The sequence below is a fragment of the Lagenorhynchus albirostris genome, chromosome 5 (genome assembly GCF_949774975.1).
Source record: "Lagenorhynchus albirostris chromosome 5, mLagAlb1.1, whole genome shotgun sequence".
In the NCBI taxonomy this organism is placed as follows: domain Eukaryota; kingdom Metazoa; phylum Chordata; class Mammalia; order Artiodactyla; family Delphinidae; genus Lagenorhynchus; species Lagenorhynchus albirostris.
In genome coordinates, this window is record NC_083099.1 from 37887989 (window position 1) to 37907137 (window position 19149).

At 41.4% G+C, this 19149-nt stretch overlaps 1 protein-coding gene across 3 annotated transcripts in view; it reads left to right on the forward strand.

Annotated features, from left to right (window-relative positions):
• KCNAB1 (potassium voltage-gated channel subfamily A regulatory beta subunit 1) overlaps positions 1 to 19149 on the forward strand; it is a 419111-nt gene that overhangs the window by 359796 nt on the left and 40166 nt on the right. For all 3 annotated transcript variants that reach the window (XR_009540663.1, XM_060149876.1, XM_060149877.1), the window contains exons 9-11: positions 12514 to 12599; positions 13265 to 13385; positions 14476 to 14570. Coding sequence is in view for 2 of the 3 variants with exons in the window: in XM_060149876.1 (XP_060005859.1) it covers positions 12514 to 12599; positions 13265 to 13385; positions 14476 to 14570 (302 nt within the window). In the remaining variant the exon portion in view is untranslated. The remainder of the gene's footprint in view (positions 1 to 12513; positions 12600 to 13264; positions 13386 to 14475; positions 14571 to 19149) is intronic.

Here is a 19149-nt window from a genome sequence, read left to right on the forward strand (position 1 = left end):
ACAGGTCTTTTGTCTCCTTAGGCAGGCATATTCCTAGGTATTTTATTCTTTTTGTTGCAATGGTAAATGGGAGTGTTTCTTTCATTTCTCTTTTAGATTTTTCATCATTAGTGTATAGGAATGCAAGAGATTTCAGTGCATTAATTTTGTATCCTGCTACTTTACCAAATTCATTGATGAGCTCTAGTAGTTTTCTGGTAGCATCTTTAGGATTCTCTATATATAGTATCATGTCATCTGCAAACAGTGACAGTTTTACTTCTTCTTTTCCGATTTGGATTCCTTTCATTTCTTTCTCTTCTCTGATTGCTGTGCCTAAAACTTCCAAAACTATGTAGAATAAGAATGGTGAGAGTGGGCAACCTTGTCTTGTTCCTGATCTTAGTGGAAATGATTTCAGTTTATCACCATTGAGAACGATGTTGGCTGTGGGTTTGTCATATATGGCCTTTATTATGTTGAGGTAAGTTCCCTCTATGCCTACTTTCTGGAGGGTTTTTTATCATAAATGGGTGTTGAATCTTGTTGATAGCTTTTTCTACATCTATTGAGATGATCATATGGTTTTTCTCCTTCAATTTGTTAATATGGTGTATCACATTGATTGATTTGTGTATCTTGAAGAATCCTTGCATTTCTGGGATAAACCCCACTTGATCATGGTGTATGATCCTTTTAATGTGCTGTTGGATTCTGTTTGCTAGTATTTTGTTGAGGATTTTTGCATCTATGTTCATCAGTGATATTGGCCTGTAGTTTTCTTTTTTTGTGACATCTTTGTCTGGTTTTGGTATCAGGGTGATGGTGACCTCGTAGAATGAGTTTGGGAGTGTTCCTCCCTCTGCTATATTTTGGAAGAGTTTGAGAAGGATAGGTGTTAGCTCTTCTCTAAATGTTTGATAGAATTCGCCTGTGAAGCCGTCTGGTCCTGGGCTTTTGTTTGTTGGAAGATTTTTAATCACAGTTTCAATTTCAGTGCTTGTGATTGGTCTGTTTATATTTCCTATTTCTTCCTGGTTCAGTCTCGGAAGGTTGTGCCTTTCTAAGAATGTGTCCATTTCTTCCAGGTTGTCCATTTTATTGGCATATAGTTGCTTATAGTAATCTCTCATGATCCTTAGTATTTCTGCAGTGTCAGTTGTTACTTCTCCTTTTTCATTTCTAATTCTATTGATTTGAGTCTTCTCCCTTTTTTTCTTGATGAGTCTGGCTAATGGTTTATCAATTTTGTTTATCTTCTCAAGGAACCAGCTTTTAGTCTTATTGATCTTTGCTAGCATTTCCTTCATTTCTTTTTCATTTATTGCTGATCCAATCTTTATGATTTCTTTCCTTCTGCTAACTTTGGGGGTTTTTTGTTCTTTCTCTAATTGCTTTAGGTGTAAGTTTAGGTTGTTTGAGATGTTTCTTGTTTCTTGAGGTAGGATTGTATTACTATAAACTTGCCTGTTAGAACTGCTTTTGCTGCATCCCATAGGTTTTGGGTCGTCGTGTTTTCATTGTCATTTGTTTCTAGGTACTTTTTGATTTCCTCTTTGATTTCTTCAGTGATCTCTTGGTTATTTAGTAGTGTATTGTTTAGCCTCCATGTTTTTTTCCTGTAATTGATAGCTAGTCTTATAGTGTTGTGGTCGGAAAAGATACTTGATACGATTTCAGTTTTCTTAAATTTACCAAGGCTTGATTTGCAACCCAAGATATGATCTATCCTGGAGAATGTTCCATGAGCACTTGAGAAGAGAGTGTATTCTGTTGTTTTTGTCCTATAAGTATCAATTAAGTCCATTTTGTTTAATGTATCATTTAAAGCTTGTGTTTCCTTACTTATTTTCATTTTGGATGATCTGTCCATTGGTGAAAGTGGGGTGTTTTTAATGTCCCCTACTATTATTGTGTTACTGTCGATTTCCCCTTTTATGGCTGTTAGCACTTGCCTTATGTATTGAGGTGCCCCTATGTTGGATGCATAAATATTTACAATTGTTATATTTTCTTCTTGGTTTGATCCCTTGATCATTATGTAGTGTCCATCTTTGTCTCTTGTAATAATCTTTAAAGTCTATTTTGTCTGATACGAGAATTGCTACTCCAGCTTTCTTGTAATTTCCATTTGCATGGAATATCTTTTTCCATCCCCTGACTTTCAGTCTGTATGTGTCCCTAGGTCTGAAGTGGGTCTCCTGTAGACAGCATATATACGGGTCTGGTTTTTTATCCATTCAGCCAGTCTGTGTCTGTTGGTTGGAGCATTTAATCCATTTACATCTAAGGTAATTATCAATATGTATGTTCCTATTACCATTTTCGTAATTGCTTTGGGTTTGTTATTGTAGGTCATTTCCTCCTCTTGTGTTTCCTGCCTAGAGAAGTTCCTTTAGTATTTGTTGTAAATCTGGTTTGGTGGTGCTGAATTCTCTTAGCTTTTGCTTGTCTGCAGAGGTTTTAATTTCTCCCTTGAATCTCAATGAGATCCCTGCTGGGTAGAGTAATCTTGATTGTAGGTGTTTCCCTCTCATCATTTTAAATATGTCCTGCCACTCCCTTCTGACTTGCAGAGCTTCTGCTGAAAGATCAGCTGTTAACCTTATGGGGATTCCCTTGTATGTTATTTGTTGCTTTTCCCTTGCTGCTTTTAATATTTTTTCCTTGTATTTAATTTTTGATAGTTTGATAAATATGTGTCTTGGCATGTTTCTCCTTGGATTTATCCTGTATTAACTCTTTATACTTGATTAACTATTTCCTTTCCCATATTAGGGAAGTTTTCAACTATAATCTCTTCAAATATTTTCTCAGTCCCTTTCTTTTTCTCTTCTTCTTCTGGGACCCCTATAATTTGAATGTTGGTGCGTTTAATGTTGTCCCAGAGGACTGTCCTCAGTTCTTTTCATTCTTTTTTCTTTATTCTGCTCTGTGGTAGTTATTTCCACTATTTTATCTTCCAGGTTACTTATCCATTCTTCTGCCTCAGTATTCTGCTACTGATTCCTTCTAGAGAATTTTTAATTTCATGTATTGTGTTGTTCATCATTGTTTGTTTGCTCTTTAGTTCTTCTAGGTCCTTGTTAAATGTTTCTTGTATTTTCTTCATTCTCTTTCCAAGATTTTGGATCATCTTTACTATCATTATTCTGAATCCTTTTTCAGGTAGACTGCCTATTTCCTCTTCATTTGTTTGGTCTGGTGGGTTTTTACCTTGCTCCCTCATCTGCTGTGTGTTTCTCTGTCTTCTCATTTTGCTTAGCTTACTGTGTTTGGGGTCTCCTTTTCACAGGCTGCAGGTTTGTAGTTCCTGTTGTTTTTGATGTCTTCCCCCAGTGGGTAAAGTTGATTCAGTGGGTTGTGTAGGCTTCCTGGTGGAGGGGACTGGTGCCTTTTTTCTGGTGGATGAGGCTGGATCTTGTCTTTCTGGTGGGCAGGACCATGTCCGGTGGTGTGTTTTGGGGTGTCTGTGACCTTATTATGATTTTAGGCAGCCTTTCTGCTAATGGATGGGGTTGTGTTCCTGTCTTGTTAGTTGTTTGGCATGGTGTGTCCAGCACTGGAGTTTGCTGGTCGTTGAGTGGAGCTGGGTCTTAGCATTGAGATGGAGATCTCTGGGAGAGCTTTCAACAAATGATATTACGAGGGGCCAGGAGGTCTCTGTGGACCAATGTCCTGAACTCGGCTCTCCCACCACAGAGGCTCAGGCCTGACACCCAGCCAGAGCACCAAGACCCTATTAGCCACATGGCCAGGTACGTGGGGAGTTTCTTGCCTTTTGGGAAGTCTGAGGTCTTCTGCCAGCATTCAGTAGGTGTTCTATAGGAGTTGTTCCATATGTAGATATATTTTTGATGTATTTGTGGGGAGGAAGGTGATCTCCACGTCTTACTGCTCCGCCATCTTGAAGGTCCTCTCTCCAAACTCCGGAATTCCACACTCCAGAGGCCTTCCTTTCAACGTGCTGCCCCTCCGCTTCTGCCTAAATGACGAATCTTTATTTACTTTGCCACTCTGTTCTGACAGCATGTTACAAGTGGAGTGGGTACTGAGGGGTGTAGCTGGACCCCCAAAATCCCAGCATTCCCTTCGGGACTCCACCAACGTGGCGGCACCCATGTTGCAGTTCTTTACCTCAGGCAGGTGGTTTGGTGCCCCGGGTCCTTCAGGAGTCTTGCCCCTGCAGCTGCTGCGTGAGGCCCACTCTCGAGAGGTGCAATTTTATGATCCATATTCTACATTATTTCTTGGAGTGTCAGCAGGTGAGAAGCTGGAAAGACTTGATGTAGTGATAAGAGGATTACAGAGAAATAATGAGGATAGTGAAGTATTGAAAGATAAGAAAGCTATTCATTGCCTGAAGCAAGTCACTTGGCCATTCTTATCTAAATGCAAAATGAACATTTGCTCTCTTGCCAGGATTAAAGAGCACATGTCTGGTGCAGGAAGAAATAATATTAAAAGTATACAGCATCATGTAGCCTCCCCCTCTGTAGTGGGGAGCTGAACAAGGAATGAGCAGAATCCCCAGGACAGCCTGTGTTTGCCTGTTGGAAAAAAAAAGCACAGCATTCAGATCCTTACTGCAGGGAGCTGTCCTTATTTGCAAGTTCTGCAAATGGGATTTTTAGGTTCTGGAGTTTAATTCAGTTTGAGACAAGGTGAAAGATGGAGTGGGAGGGTGGCATCACAGGGGAAGGTAGGAAAATGTCACAGAACTCAAACAAGTCCAAATAAATTGTCTCTCAACCCTCACCTCCACCCACTGATTCTTTTAAGGTAGGGATTGAGCTAAAGACGGCCAAATCTTTTTTAACCAGTCCTACACAGGTGGCCTAGTACCTCACTTCGGAACTTAGGGGTACTTACCAGCTACTGCTTTTGTTCAGGACCTTTGGTCTTTAGGTAAAAGTGAGGCTAAAAATGTCCCACTTCAATAACCTTTTCTATGTTTCAGAAAAAGTTTCGGAAATCACATCTGGGCAATTTCAAAGGCTCAGTTCAAACTGTCGGGGTCAGGGAAAACCAGTGTGTCAGAGCAGAGAGGCTGAGGACCCTGTGCCCTTAGAGAGGGTGTTCTGGGAAGCTTCAGGGTGAGGATGGTGTAATGTCCTTGGAGACACACAGCTCTATTCTGGGGTGAGAATTTGGAACAAGGTTTAATTTCTCCAGATAGGAGAGGTTTTACTGACTTGGCTTGGTATGTGTAATCCTTCCTAGTCTCTTGAATGTAGTCTGTTCTGATAGAGAATCATTTTGGCCATTGCCCTGATCCAGAAAGCTTATTCCTAGCAAACTATCTTGTGAAGACCACTCTGTTTCTAAGCTTCAACAGGTCACACACAGACTCAAACCCATTTTTTGGTTCTTTTTTCAAAGAATCATCAGATTTGAGGTCTTTCTTCAAGGAAGCAAAAAGATAGCTCACATTTCCCAAGTCATTCATATTCATCATGAACTATAAGTCATCAGCGTATGAAATACAAAGGGATGGAGAGACCCACACACAAGGCATCATACATTCACAAATACACAATGGGGTCAATTAAGTAAATGCCCTGTTATTTTTTCGTCCCCAACCCACCTTCTTCCACAGTGTACTATGCACAAAGCCTTCCAGGATGACCACTTCTAGCTTCAAAGCTAGAAGTGACCTTACCGACTATCTGCTGAGAAGCTGCCCAAGTGACCTTTTTGAGTCTCAGGTTCCTCATCAATAAAATAAGGATTAAGATATTACCCACCTAAGCAGTTATTATAAAGATTACCTATATGCTCAGTTAATATCAGTCTGTTCATTTGTGTTGAAGAAACTGAGATTCAGCAAGGTTGAAGAACATGTCCAAGTTCATGACAGTGATGGGACAAAACCCAGAGTCTCCCGTGTGGTCAGAAAGGCAGATGGAGACAGGCTGTCTTCAGACAGTCGGCAAACCTTTAAGGGTAAACATGGCATGACTCCATTTATGGTTATGAGTTTCCATTCCAGTGAGAAAAGGTGGTCCTCTATCTCCAGATAGAGGAGCACTAAGAGAGGATTCTCCACAGCCATGATGGTAAATGACTGATTAAATGACTGAATATCCAAGAGGAATCCTCTAAGCCATAAAGAGGCACAATTATAAACCACCACAAGCTTCCGAAGCTAAAGTAAATAAACAGCTGAAGTTAGATAAATAACAAACAACTGGTCTGGAGTAAAAATTGTACCCGTGTCTAGACATGTTTTTATTAGTGTTTATGACTCCTCTGTTGAAACCAAGTCTGCATTCTACCAGTGCCCCAGCCTCCACATGGTCCCCTCCCAGTAAAAAAGATCAACCATTTTTGGCCTGTAAAAGTGGAAATTGCATTTAGTTAAACCTAATATTTGTGAATTAACCTATAACATGTTAGTGTTTTAAAGTGGTGCTTTGCTGTGTTAGGGAATCTTCTTTCTTTTTTGTTTTTTAAATTATGAAAGTGTGATAACACATTTACAGGGGACTTGAAAAATATAGAACAAAGTTACATACAGTTCCACTACATATTACAATTATTATTTTGTGTATTTACTCTCAGCATTTTGTAAGCATATCTGAAATATTTATAATTGTTAACAATATTCAAGTTTTTAATTATTCCTTAAAACAATGAACTCCTAGCCTGTTTCCTTATCTAGAGTAAGAGGAAACTACACTGAATTATCTCTAAGGTTTCTTTTGTTTTCATCATTTTTTGTCCATATGGCCAGATTAACTTCAGTACATTTGATCTGATAAAAACACTAATTTCTGCATATTTGTATCTTTAGTCCCTATGATTTATCGTTCATGCAGTATAACCACTTGCGTACAACTTTCAAAGTTCTAGGGAACATTTCACATGTAAAAGTCTTAATGTGGGCTTCCCTGGTGGTGCAGTGGTTGAGAGTCCGCCTGCCGATGCAGGGGACATGGGTTCGTGCCCCGGTCCGGGAGGATCCCACATGCCGCGGAGCGGCTGGGCCCGTGAGCCATGGCCGCTGAGCCTGCGCGTCTGGAGCCTGTGCTCCGGAACGGGAGAGGCCACAACAATGAGAGGCCCAAGTACAGCAAAAAAAAAAAAAAGGCTTAATGTGAGCAGCCATTTTTTTGCATGAGGGCCAACTGAAAAAATAAACAAGTTTATCAACAAATTTCTTTCACTCAAAATAAATAGTTTTATTAAGTCCTTTCACATAAAATACATATTTTTAAACACAGATGACCTATGTTACTGAAAAGAATATCAACTTTTTTTTTTTTTTGGTAACTAAAATGTTAGAATCTGAGCTTATTTGAGAAGAAACAACCAAGGCCACATCCTGCTTACTTGTTACTCAGTTTGTGTTACTCCTTTAGATTCACAAATTGGTCTTCTCATATCATCTCATGTCAAGCTTTGAAAGAATTACACAGGATCAATACAGACTCACCTTACAGATGGGAAATTGGGATACTCAGAGAAACAAAGTTGACTTGCAGCTTTTATAGAGGACAGCTTTCTGACAGGAGTCCAGGGAATAAGAGAGAGTGCAGGCTGCCTGGGGCCTGTGGGTTATATAATAATGATTTCAACCTGGAAAGGAGTGCACAGGAAGGATTTAACCAAGTTTTCCCATAGTTTAGAAGTGTTTCTCAAACACTGAGATTTGAGAGCTAATGAACATAATACAAAGGTCCAGGCTCATTGAAGTAGACTAGAACTTGGACCTCTGCATTTTCTTCAAATTCCTCTAATTCATACTAAAGTGTGTATGTGCTTGTGTGTGTGTGTACATGCATGCATGCATGTCACAGTGACTGCATATGTACTAAAGCAAATAAAGGTTAAAGTATAGCATGAAGCACTAAGATTAGATGACAGAGCAGAAGAGCAAATGTGGGAGGAGGCTGATACTCACTGACATGGCTTACTTGGGGATGATATAAAGCAGTGTTTCTCAACCTTTAGTCTGTACTAAAATTGCATGGAGAGCTGCTTAAAACAGAATGCTGGGCCCTACCCATGTCCAGAATTTGTAATTCTGTACATCTGGAGTAAGACCCTAGGATATGCATTTCTACCGGGTTCCAGGGGTTGCTGCTGGTGGTCCAGGGGCCATACTTTAGGACCAGCCGTGTAGACAAGCACACCGAGCGGCCCTGAACCCTGGCTGCACACTGGACTCATCTGGGATGAGACTGATGCCCAGCCTCACCCCCAGAGATTCTGATATAATAGAACTTCCGTGGAGCCTGGATAGTGTAGTTTTCAAAGCTCCCCAGGTGTTTTAAGGTGCAGTCAGGGTTGAGAACCACTGATGCCAAGGCTTCCTGGAAAAGCGGGCGAATCTGGGCTCCAGGAGCCACATTCAGTCCTGAGTTGCTGGATTTAATCAGTTTGTTTGTCTGCATGTCCTTTCCCAGGGGCAGGTGAAAGCAATGCACTAAATGATCTTCCTAAGGGCCTTTTCCCCACTCAGTATCGAGGCTCTGACTAGGATGCTTTAAAAACTCATTTCCGTGATGTACAAGTACAACAAGCATTTAAACTCAGTTGATTTTTTTTCTTAACAATGCTGCCCTCTAGTGTCCTTTTGGTAGAATTATGTTAAAAACCCACCTCAGCTATCAGTACAGTTATTTCCTATTATGTTAGATAGCTAAAAACTTGGGGGGTTTTTCTCTGACATTAAAAAAAAAAAAAAATGAAGTGGGAATTCCCTGGCGGTCCAGTGGTTAGGGCTCCGTGCTTCCACTGCAGGGGGCACAGGTTCAATCCCTGGTTGGAGAACTAAGACTCCGCATGCCCATGTGGGGAAAAAAAAAAAAAAATTGAATATGCATTAAATTCAGTTTTACTTTGTGGCAACGTGAATCTCTAACTGTGGCCTCTACATTCTCTGCATTCCTCCCTGCATTCCGTGCTGCAGCCTCCTCCTCCCAGACTCCTTTCTGCATTCCACCAGCCCTTTCCTGCAGAGTCAGTAGCCAAACAAATCACGGAGCAAAGAAATTACCCCTCAGCTAAAGTACCTGGGGCATAAGGGCATCTTGCATAGGCTCTTCCACGCTCAGAACTGTTCCTTCTCACCTTTTCCTCACTTCCCACCTCTTTTTCACTTGATTGATAGTTTATTGAGAATTGAATTCATCAAACAGGGGCTCCCCTGTCTTCCTATGATGAGTTCTCCAAACCTCCTGAGGTCCCACCATCTTGCCAGAAGTGTCCTTCCCACCCCCAGGAGTGTTGTTCTCCTCCATCTCCCTGTGTCAAGTCTCTCTCCCTCCATACTCCCCAACCCTCTAGCCCACATCCTCAGTAACTCCCCTATCTAGATCACTCCCAGTGGCATAAAGGCTTACTCTTACATCTTCCAGTTTTAAAATAAAACTCTCCTTTGACTCTGAGTACCCCTTCAGCTGCTGCCCTCTTTCTCTGCTCCATTCATTTCCTAACTTGAGTCTACCCAGGTTGTCTCTAACGCCTTCCCTTCCCCACGCCCATGCTACCACTGGCTCCAGCCTGGCCTTTGTCCCAACGCACCACAGACACTGACAGCACTCTTTTCATGGTCTGCAGTGACCTCCCTGTCACACAGCCAAATCCTATGGACGCTGTTTTGTGCCCTTCTGACTCGAATGCTCGTGTGTTCTGGTCCTCGGGCACAGCTCCTTCTGCAAGCACTCCCTATTCTTGATTCTGAACTGTCCCCCCATCTGGCTTCCTTCCTGCCCCTCTGGCTGCAGTGACCTCTCCCCGACTCCTGCTCTGGCTCTTAGAACCTCTACTCTTTTCTCTGGGCAGACTTCCCTTTTATAGTCTCATCCACTTCCATGGATTTAAATACAGTTAAAGACTGGTAATAAATAAATAGCTCGCTTCCAGCCCAGGTTGTTCACTGTGTCGTTATCCAGTTATCTCCACTTGACATCTCCCCTCAGTCTCTCACAGTCATCTCCATTTTTGGCATGTCCAAGGGGAGACCCTGGCTCTTCCTCCCAAACCTGTTCCTCGCTCAGTCTCCTGCATCTCGGTGAATGGCCAGTTATCTGGGAGATCGCCTTCATTCCTCCTCGTCCTCGCTTGCCACATTCAGTCCATCTGCAAGTCTAGGGGATACTACCCCCCAAACAGATTTTGATCCATTCATGCCTCTGTCTTTGCTACCACCTCCCGATTCCAAGCCCCCTCAATTCCTGCCTGGAGTACTGCAATACCTTCCTAAAGATCTTCCTGCTTCCTCCAGCCCCCCTCCAGCCCCACAGCACGGTCAGATAGTGTTCTGAAATGTTCACTGCATCGTCATTTCCTTACCTAAAAATGTTAGTGACTTCCCATCAAGCCCTGAATAACAGACAAATAACACGGTTTGCCCTCTGCCAACTCCATCCTGTAGCCCTGTCCTCCTTCCTGACTCAGCTTCCGTGGCTTCCTGATTGCGGGAGCTCACCAAGCTCTGTCCAGCCTCAGGGCCTTTGCACGTGCTGCTCCAGTGGCCTACAATCCTCCTCCACTGTTCTTCACCTGACTGGTCCCTATTTATTTTTTGTGCCTAAACATTACTCCTCAGGGAGACCTTCCTTAACCAACTAAAATCGGTTCTTCCCTCTTATTCCCTATCTCAGCCCCCTATTGGTTTTCTTCATAACATGTCACATTTTGTAATTACCTACTTGTTTACATCTCCATGTTCTCCACTCAGTTCAGAGCTCAAGGAGCTTTGTATCTGTTTTACTCACAGATGAACCCAGTGCCTGGCAAATATTAAGTTCTTAATACGTGTGTGTGAAATAAGGGAATGAAGGTACAGGAGGAGTACCACCTCCACTCCACCTTACCTGCTCTTGCCAAGGCCTCGGGAACTGCCGCATGGCCAAGCCACTGGCCAGTCCTGTGCTCATCTTACGTGATTACAGAATGGAGACAGGGGAGGCTCTCGGGCTCATTTTATTCTGTTAACCTCCTCAGTGTTTACCAACGTGTTTGATTTGCCCCAATATCCCCAACCCCCAGTGTAGCAGACGCCCCATAAATCCTGTTGACTGGATGAACATCTCAGCTCTGGATGAAACAGGATGTGAAAGGAAAGGGAACTAGCACAACAATGGAGATCTCCAAAGAGAGAATACTTTGGGGCAGAGATTTAAATAATGGCTTTAGACTTCCAGAAATTTTAGCACAGGTACTCATTTCCATTTGTATAATAAAAGGAAAGAAAAGGTTTCATATAACCTTTTGTATCTCATTTGCTTTATCAAGGGAGAACTATCTTCATAGATTTAGTTGCTGAGTAATAAACTGATATTTAGAACTCTTTCTCCAAGAAAGAAAAATATTTTCCTCATAAGCCAAGTTCTACCTCTGTTGGGACTCTGGTGAGTAAAAGCACTCCCATCTTCCAAACAAAGAAACCAAGGGCAATTTTAAATGGTTTACGTAAGCCAAACAAGCAAGCGAGCTAAGAGCCTAACCCTCGCTGTCTCGTTCCAAATCCTGTCCCTGATCAATTAAGACAGTGATTGCTGGTGAGAAATAAAAGAAGAACACATCTACTCAACTTGAGTTTGAGAAAGGATTTGATTCTTCTGAAGGACACGTAACCTACCAGATATTAGTGGGGCAAGAAAAGCCCGTGGCCTGCAACCCCTTGAAAACGTCAGATGACCTAGCATCCTGGGTATTTGGCTGACCCGCTTTATAGAAGAAATCCAGCCGTGTCTGTGACTTATCACTCAATTGAACTTGAGGTTCTCCACGCTCCCTGGTTCTGCATCACATCGGCTGGTGCCAAGGTTAGCTCAGCCCCACCCCTCTGGGAAGGGGTTCATTCTCCTGTTTAGGAAATATGATGTCAGGCTGAAAGAGGCTGATGAGCAAGCAGGGCGGGGCCACACGCAGGCCTCAGTGAAATGCATGACATGGGTGTCTTAGAATGAACTTTGGTCCAAAGTGGTCAAGGACAGAGTAGCCCATGCGGGCTGGGAGCCACTGTGGCTTTGGCTGTTTGTTCAGCATTTAATATGTTTATCTTTCTGCCAAACACATTGTTGTTGAGTCATCTCTATTAAACAGCCACTCTGAGTGAGTCTTAGCTCTGCAGATCCCACACACAGAGGCAGGCCTTCTATCCCCAATGACCCTCCATTCTACAAAGTCAAAACAAATGCTTTCTCTCACTTCTCACTTTAGTGAGCCCTTAAGGTCCCCATGTTCTGAAAGAGGTGAATCATGTGTTCTTTTATCCAGCCAGGAACCCTGAAGCGATAAAAGTAAAGGAAGAACTTAAAGTGGTCATTCTGTTTTTAATATCATTTCATGTTGTTGCTGCAATCTGAAAATGGAACGTCAGTTTACCCAAAAGTACCAGCCACCTCCAAACTATCAATATTTTATGTTAGACTATTATGTTATCACCAGTGTCAAAGTAATTATATTAATCCAACAAATAATTGCATTAAATATCTAAGCTTTGGGCAGGAAAAGGAAAAACAAAGACTGTATAACTTTGAAAAGTATATGTAGTGCTAACTATTTGGCTTTCCATAGAAATCGTTCGAGCCATGACACATGTGATAAACCAAGGGATGGCAATGTACTGGGGAACCTCCCGCTGGAGCGCCATGGAGATCATGGTAATTTCATTCCTATTTTGAAATGGCCATTGAGTACCTATTATTGTTTGTTAGATATCATGTGTAAGTTGTAAGATCTTTTGCAAACTTTCTTCACAATCACAATGGCACTAGAATTCTACGATCAATTCCATCAGTAATAGAGATGGATATGGGGGGTGGATCTCCTCAGCTCAGAGTACAATAGGGAGGGTGCAGGTATCTAACAGCAATTGTGCTTTAGCATGATCTCTGGTAGTAAGAGAGTAGATTTCTCAGCTAACGAGACATATGAACACAATATTCCAGGGTTTTTTTTTAATGTATTAAATAATGGTACTGTTCATAACATGCTAATTACAGATCATTTTTATATTATATATTAGTTAAGTTTTATTTCTTTAGGAACCTAGAAATAGTCAAACTATGTTTTCTTTGTAATAGTCCATAATTCATACTTTGACTAATTTTCCCTGGACCTTACTGATTCCAAAACCTCTCAAAGAATAATAAGGATTTCCTGCATTGGTATTTCTTAGTGAAATTGATGGTCATAACTTTGCTTACTATTTGGCAATCTACATTTTTCTTGGTTTGTATTGATTTCACCAAAATGAAATTTTTTCATGCATACAGCCTTATTTCTCATCAGGTATAAATTCAGCTGCACTTTTATTTCTCCCTAGGAAGCCTACTCCGTAGCAAGACAATTCAACATGATCCCACCAGTCTGTGAACAAGCTGAGTACCATCTTTTCCAGAGAGAGAAAGTGGAGGTTCAGCTACCAGAGCTCTACCATAAAATAGGTAAATCTTCACAATCAAATTTACTGATTATTTTTAACAACAGGATGATCAGTGATCCAGAAAAAAATGTTACTGAAATGCTTTCCTAAATGTTCCTAATTAACCTAGGGGTTGTCAGCAATACGCATTCCAGAGACTGGAAGAATCAAAAGTGCCTGTATGTAACCTCCAGAGTATCACTCATGACAGCCAAGCAGAGCTGTAAATTGTGACTGGTGTACAAGCTGTACTCAGTAGGTGTTCAAAAAATGCATATAGAATGGAGGGAAGAAACAATGAATAAACGTATTGTTCATAGGGTAGTCGCTCTAGCCAAGAATGCATCTCTGAGTGGATTGTGACTGCCTTTCCCAAAAATTATGGATTTGTACATCTGTATCTCCTACTTTGCCTAGAACTGAGTCAGAATGGGAATTCAAGAACGGCTGACAAGCCAGGGACACATGTTTTCGTAGGTAGACATAATGACAAAGAGAGGGAAAAAATATATACACAACATGTACACGAGAATTTGGGGCATCAGAAAAACCTAAGTAAGCCACATTTTCAGGCGTACTTATTGAAACAGATTCCAGAGATAATTTTCTTCATAAGAAATGGGGGTTTACACGAGTGGGAAAATGCTGGGTAAGAAAAAAAGGATACAAAAGTTCAACAACAGCAATAACAATGGTTGTCATTGCTATCACTGCGTGTTTACTGTGCAGCGGGCGTTGTGCTCCTGCTTTGCACCAGGCACTATTAAGGCACTGAGTGAACAAGCGAAGAGCTGGATTTCTGTGCAAGCAAAAGTGTTTATCTCTGAGTGTAAAAAGAAACATAAATTTTGGTCATCCGAAAACTATGGATAAGCCACATTTTCAGGCTTGATTATATGGCCTGTTCCCCATAACCAACAGTGCACGTTTGGTAGGTTTATAAAAATGAAGCACGATTTGTAGATGCCTGAACTGTAATGAAAAGACTTATGCTGATATTAGCTCATGTATCTGGCCAGTTTTCCCCAAAACTAACCAAGTCCTTTCTAAACACCCCGACACTTTTGATCCCAGTTTGCTGAAGTAACTTTTTAAGGTTTTTTCTTCTGTAGGCGTCGGAGCGATGACATGGTCTCCACTGGCCTGTGGCATCATCTCAGGAAAATATGGAAATGGGGTGCCTGAAAGTTCCAGGGCTTCACTGAAGGTATTTTCCTCCACCCCTAGGAAAGAGTCTGGGGATAGGAGCAAGGGAAAAAAGGAGATTGAACAGAACAGTTCTGCAGCAGCCTGTGGCTCCCTGGCTCAGGCCGAGTGTGGCCTTGGGCTGGCCGGTGTTCCCTGGCCAGCTCCCCAAGCCCTCTGTAGGTCTCTACTTCTGGTCAGGCATCAGTGCAGAAAGTTCTCCTCCTCTGGGGACCGGGGGAGATGCCCAATGACCTGGTTGGATTCGTAGACCCGAATTCCTACACTAATTCTTATATTCAAGAAGGCATTTCATTCCTCCTTCGAAACTTAGGAAACGTAAAATCCCTTTTCTATGTAAGAGGATCTAATTTTACTTTTCTTGACAAAACAAAATTTAAGCCATAGAGGTTTAATCCACATGTGGCAAACCGGCTGTAGTTGAATAGGTTTTGAGTTCGGTTGACGTTTTTTAATATGTGAGGATGGGGAGTAAGGAGGGAGGGTTTGGGAAGCAGATACAGAGCCAAGCCTCTGTCACGGGGGCTCAGGGCTGGCATTTGCAGAGATCAACTCCGGCTGCTCAGTCTTGCAGCTTAATTTCTTCTCTGAAGCATAAAGATATTTAAGATCATTGACATAAAGTTACCTCCATTCAGAAGATCTTGATGATTAATTTACTTGGAGGGTACTCCAAAATCTCTCCTTGTTAATAACAACATGTCTGTTTTTTAAAACTTGAGAGAATGTGTAATAACATTAGAATCACAAATTACTCTGTAATGTCTAGGGAGAGAACATAGGCATTTTCAAAATTCATACATGCCAAAGGCCCCAAAGAGGAAGCAGAAGTCTGACACAGCCTCTTGTCTCCATCAGCACAAAGTCAGCACAAGGACAACTCAAGTTAAGCCCAAACCAGCGACCTTTTAATCAGTGTGGCTGGAACCACCGTGTGCTTCCCTAATCAGGACCTTCTCCAGACTCTAGGTCTATCACTTTTCTCTCTGCTGTATCAGTTGACCTATTAGCTTGTTTGTTCTCTAAGATAATACAACATAAATATTTCCTAAAACATGGTGACATGGTCCTGCTTCTAGTTTTGCATTATTACACTAATTATCCTAGAATATTATATAGGGTCTTGTTTCTGAAAAATGGAAGGTTTTGAATAAGTCAGCAAAGAAAAACGAAAAGCATCTTAGGAAAGAAGGGATAAAAGGTGGATGGCAAGAAAAGAGTGAAGAAAGAGAAGCATTGAAAATTGTGATTTTGCTGAGCACCTACTATGTGCCAAGCACCGGGCTAAGTGTTTTTATTCATCTCCTTTTTTCCTCACAAAGATAAATGGATACAGATGGCTTTTAGCCAGTTGTAGCCAAGCATGTTGTCTTACATTCTTTCAGAGACTTTCTGAAAAACTCAAAGTGCTTCCATATATACCAGGTGTTTGTTCCAGACTATCCTTATAAGAGGGTAAACCTTTTCCAGATGCAGAAACTGAGCACAAAGAGATTAGATAACAATCCAACAGCATAAACTCATAATAGAAAAAGTTAAAAGTAGAACCCAGGTCTCCTGGCTCTCAGTGCATCTCCCTAAAGGCATTTTTGTTTCCCTTCAAACTCAGGTTTTTAAAGGAGGAAGTAGCTACTACACTGTATTTGAAGTATATGATTGGCTGATCTCCATCACTATTTGAGAAAAGCTTATAAACAGCTGAAAAGCTTTTAAAAATGCACTAACGAAAGGAGGAAAAGAAAAGGAGATGCAAAATATTTGAAGGTGACTAAGCCCAAAAGCAACCCTAAAAATATTTCTGTTGTTGACTTTTCAGCATCTGTTGAAACATCCTTAGCAATAAATAAGGACTCTCAACAGGTGAAAGGCAGCCAGTCACAAAGCACGCTTCTTTAGAGCTCTGCAAACCCTCAAGGCTTCTTAATTCATCAGTCCAAGTGCTTTCTGGACTAATATATGTACACTTAGAAAAACCACTTGAGTAACTAAAGCAAAAAATACTACTACTACTAATTATATATATATATATATATATATATTTCAACCTTAAGATTGAATGAGAATTCTAATAGTAAAAACATTTTTTAAAAAATAAAGACCTAGGCAAATAGATAAATAAGATGGCAACTTTCACCTTCCCCCAAAATAGAATAAATGGTTGGTATTTCACACTGGCTGTTTTAAGTTACAATAAAATAAGGTTGCTAATACTTTGTTTCTGCTATAAATATTGAACTAGATTTGAAGGATAAACTAACTGAGTGTGAAAAAATACCTATCTTTTAGAAAGTAGTACTGCCCAGGGGGTTTTCTGGGAGGCTGCATCTGGCCCACCACTGTTACAAAGACTTCTAAATCAGTGTCATCAGCATTGACTCACCGCTGAGCTAAACACCACTACTTCTTCATGCCTATCAGACATGTCCACGTGGCTGTCCCATGGGCATCTGTCATGTCTAATGGAATCTGTCCTCACTCCCCAGAATCTACATTTCCTTCTCATTTAACAATGCCTCCACCCATCCATCTGGTCATCCCAGTCAGAAGCCAAGGCATTATCTCAGCTGCCTCTTCTCCTCCCTCAGTCTTCTTCAGCGGGGCACTAACTCCTCCAGTCCACATGCTGACGCTCTGTGGTCCATTCCTTGTACCACCCTTGTTCAGATCTTCATCACTGCTTACTTGGTTTGCTGCATTAACCTCCCATCTGGACTCTCTGATTCCCCCCGCTCCCTTTTTCAGGTACCCACCAGTTTTCTATTATCTATCTCAATTATGTGACCAATTATCTTTCTAAAAGATTAATCTGACTATATCGTAACCCTGCTTAAAATCCTTTAATGACTTCCCAATCACTGATTATAGGACAAAACCTAAAACCCACAAAAAGCATTCAAGGAAATACTCTTGAACCCGTTTTTCGTTCTTGTCTCTCCCCAAATCATATTACTTCATTTTTCACCCAAATGCACTGTACTCTTTTTTGCCTCCCCAAAATGCCCTTCTTTACATCCTGCTGTGGAAGCTCTCCTCATCCCTAAAGACAAATCTTGGTTGTCTTCACTCTGTGAAACCTGTCCTCACTTTATAAAACTCAGTTATTGGTACTTTCTTCTGTCATTCCATAAACACTTCTTACAGAGTCTTAGAATCCTCTGGCTGCAAGCAATAGAATGCAATTCAACCTAATTTAATCAAAGAAGGGAACGCATAGACAGACACTCCCTGGGAAGGATGGAGTGGGATGGCCTCAGGGGTGACTCCATCCATAGATTTGCACATCGTCAGGACTCTCCATCTCCTCTATTTCTCCCTGCATGTGAGTGTCATTTTCTTCTACCACAAGTGGGTCTTTTCCACGAGGCCAGGAGCAGGAATGCTGGTGACCGCAGGCTTACATCCTTCAAGTCATGTAACCTGAGAGAAAAGAGACTTTTTCTTTATCAGCTTCAGTCCAGAGAAGACTGGCCAAGCTTGGGTCATGTGCCAACCTGATAAACCAATGACAGTGGCCCAAAGGATAAGGTGCTGTGACCAGCTCACGTCATGCACCTATGGTGACCTATTTCCCATAAAGAGGCAGTACAAACAAGGCTTCTGAGGAAATCATTGAGGGGGCAATCCAACTAAAAACAACACTTCTCAAGTTACCAGACAATGATTTGTGAGTACCTATAGGACAGAAACTGAAACTCACATTAACTCATCACAGAGCCTGGCACATGCTAGGTACTCAATAAATGGTTCTTGAATGAGTGCAATGAGCCATAACTGAGGATCAACAAAGTCTGATCAAGAGACTAGGTGAGCAGCTTTTAAATAGAAATTTTAAATAGAAATGAAAAGTGCAATAAAATTTATGGACAGCTCTTCCCTACTGTTGGGAAAATACCTTATAGAAAAATCATAAAAATATGTACCCTTCTGTCAAAGGTAAACCGGAAACATGCAAACTGAACATAGATCAAAGTGGGTGGAGAGGGGCAGTCCAAGTACTCCAGGTGTTCATATTAAGAAACTAAGGATATTGCCCATTATGGTACAATTTCAGAAGGAAATTTTTTAGCTCCAGCATTTTACCTAGAGATTTTCACCTCAATAGTGAAGACTCTGCTGCTCTTTTGAGCCAAAGACTTCGATGTTTAGATAGAAATAATCAGTGATCTTGAATGCTAAATTATTCTAGACAAGGCCCAGTAATGAAATGTGACTGATTCTGTCAATGGCTTTACAGTTGCTCCCTGAGTTCTAATCTACGATTAACTAACAGGCAACTGGGGGATTTGGGGCTGATCTCACAGACTAGTCCCACCCTGTTATGGCTACCTGTAATATGGGTGTCACACAGATAATGGTCACAGCAATAGGAGATGGCAAAGAAAGAGGCTTTTGGAAAATTTAAAGAATTTTGTGACATGTATAAAAGCAATAGCCCACTAATCTGTGGAGAAAAGCTCATTCAGTTGTTCCTTTGGCAAATATTTACTGAGCGTCTACTCAGTGCCAGGCCCTGTACTGAGGGCTGAGGATACAGGGACAGTCTCAATGTAACTCAGGGACTTGCTGGAGACAGACATGAG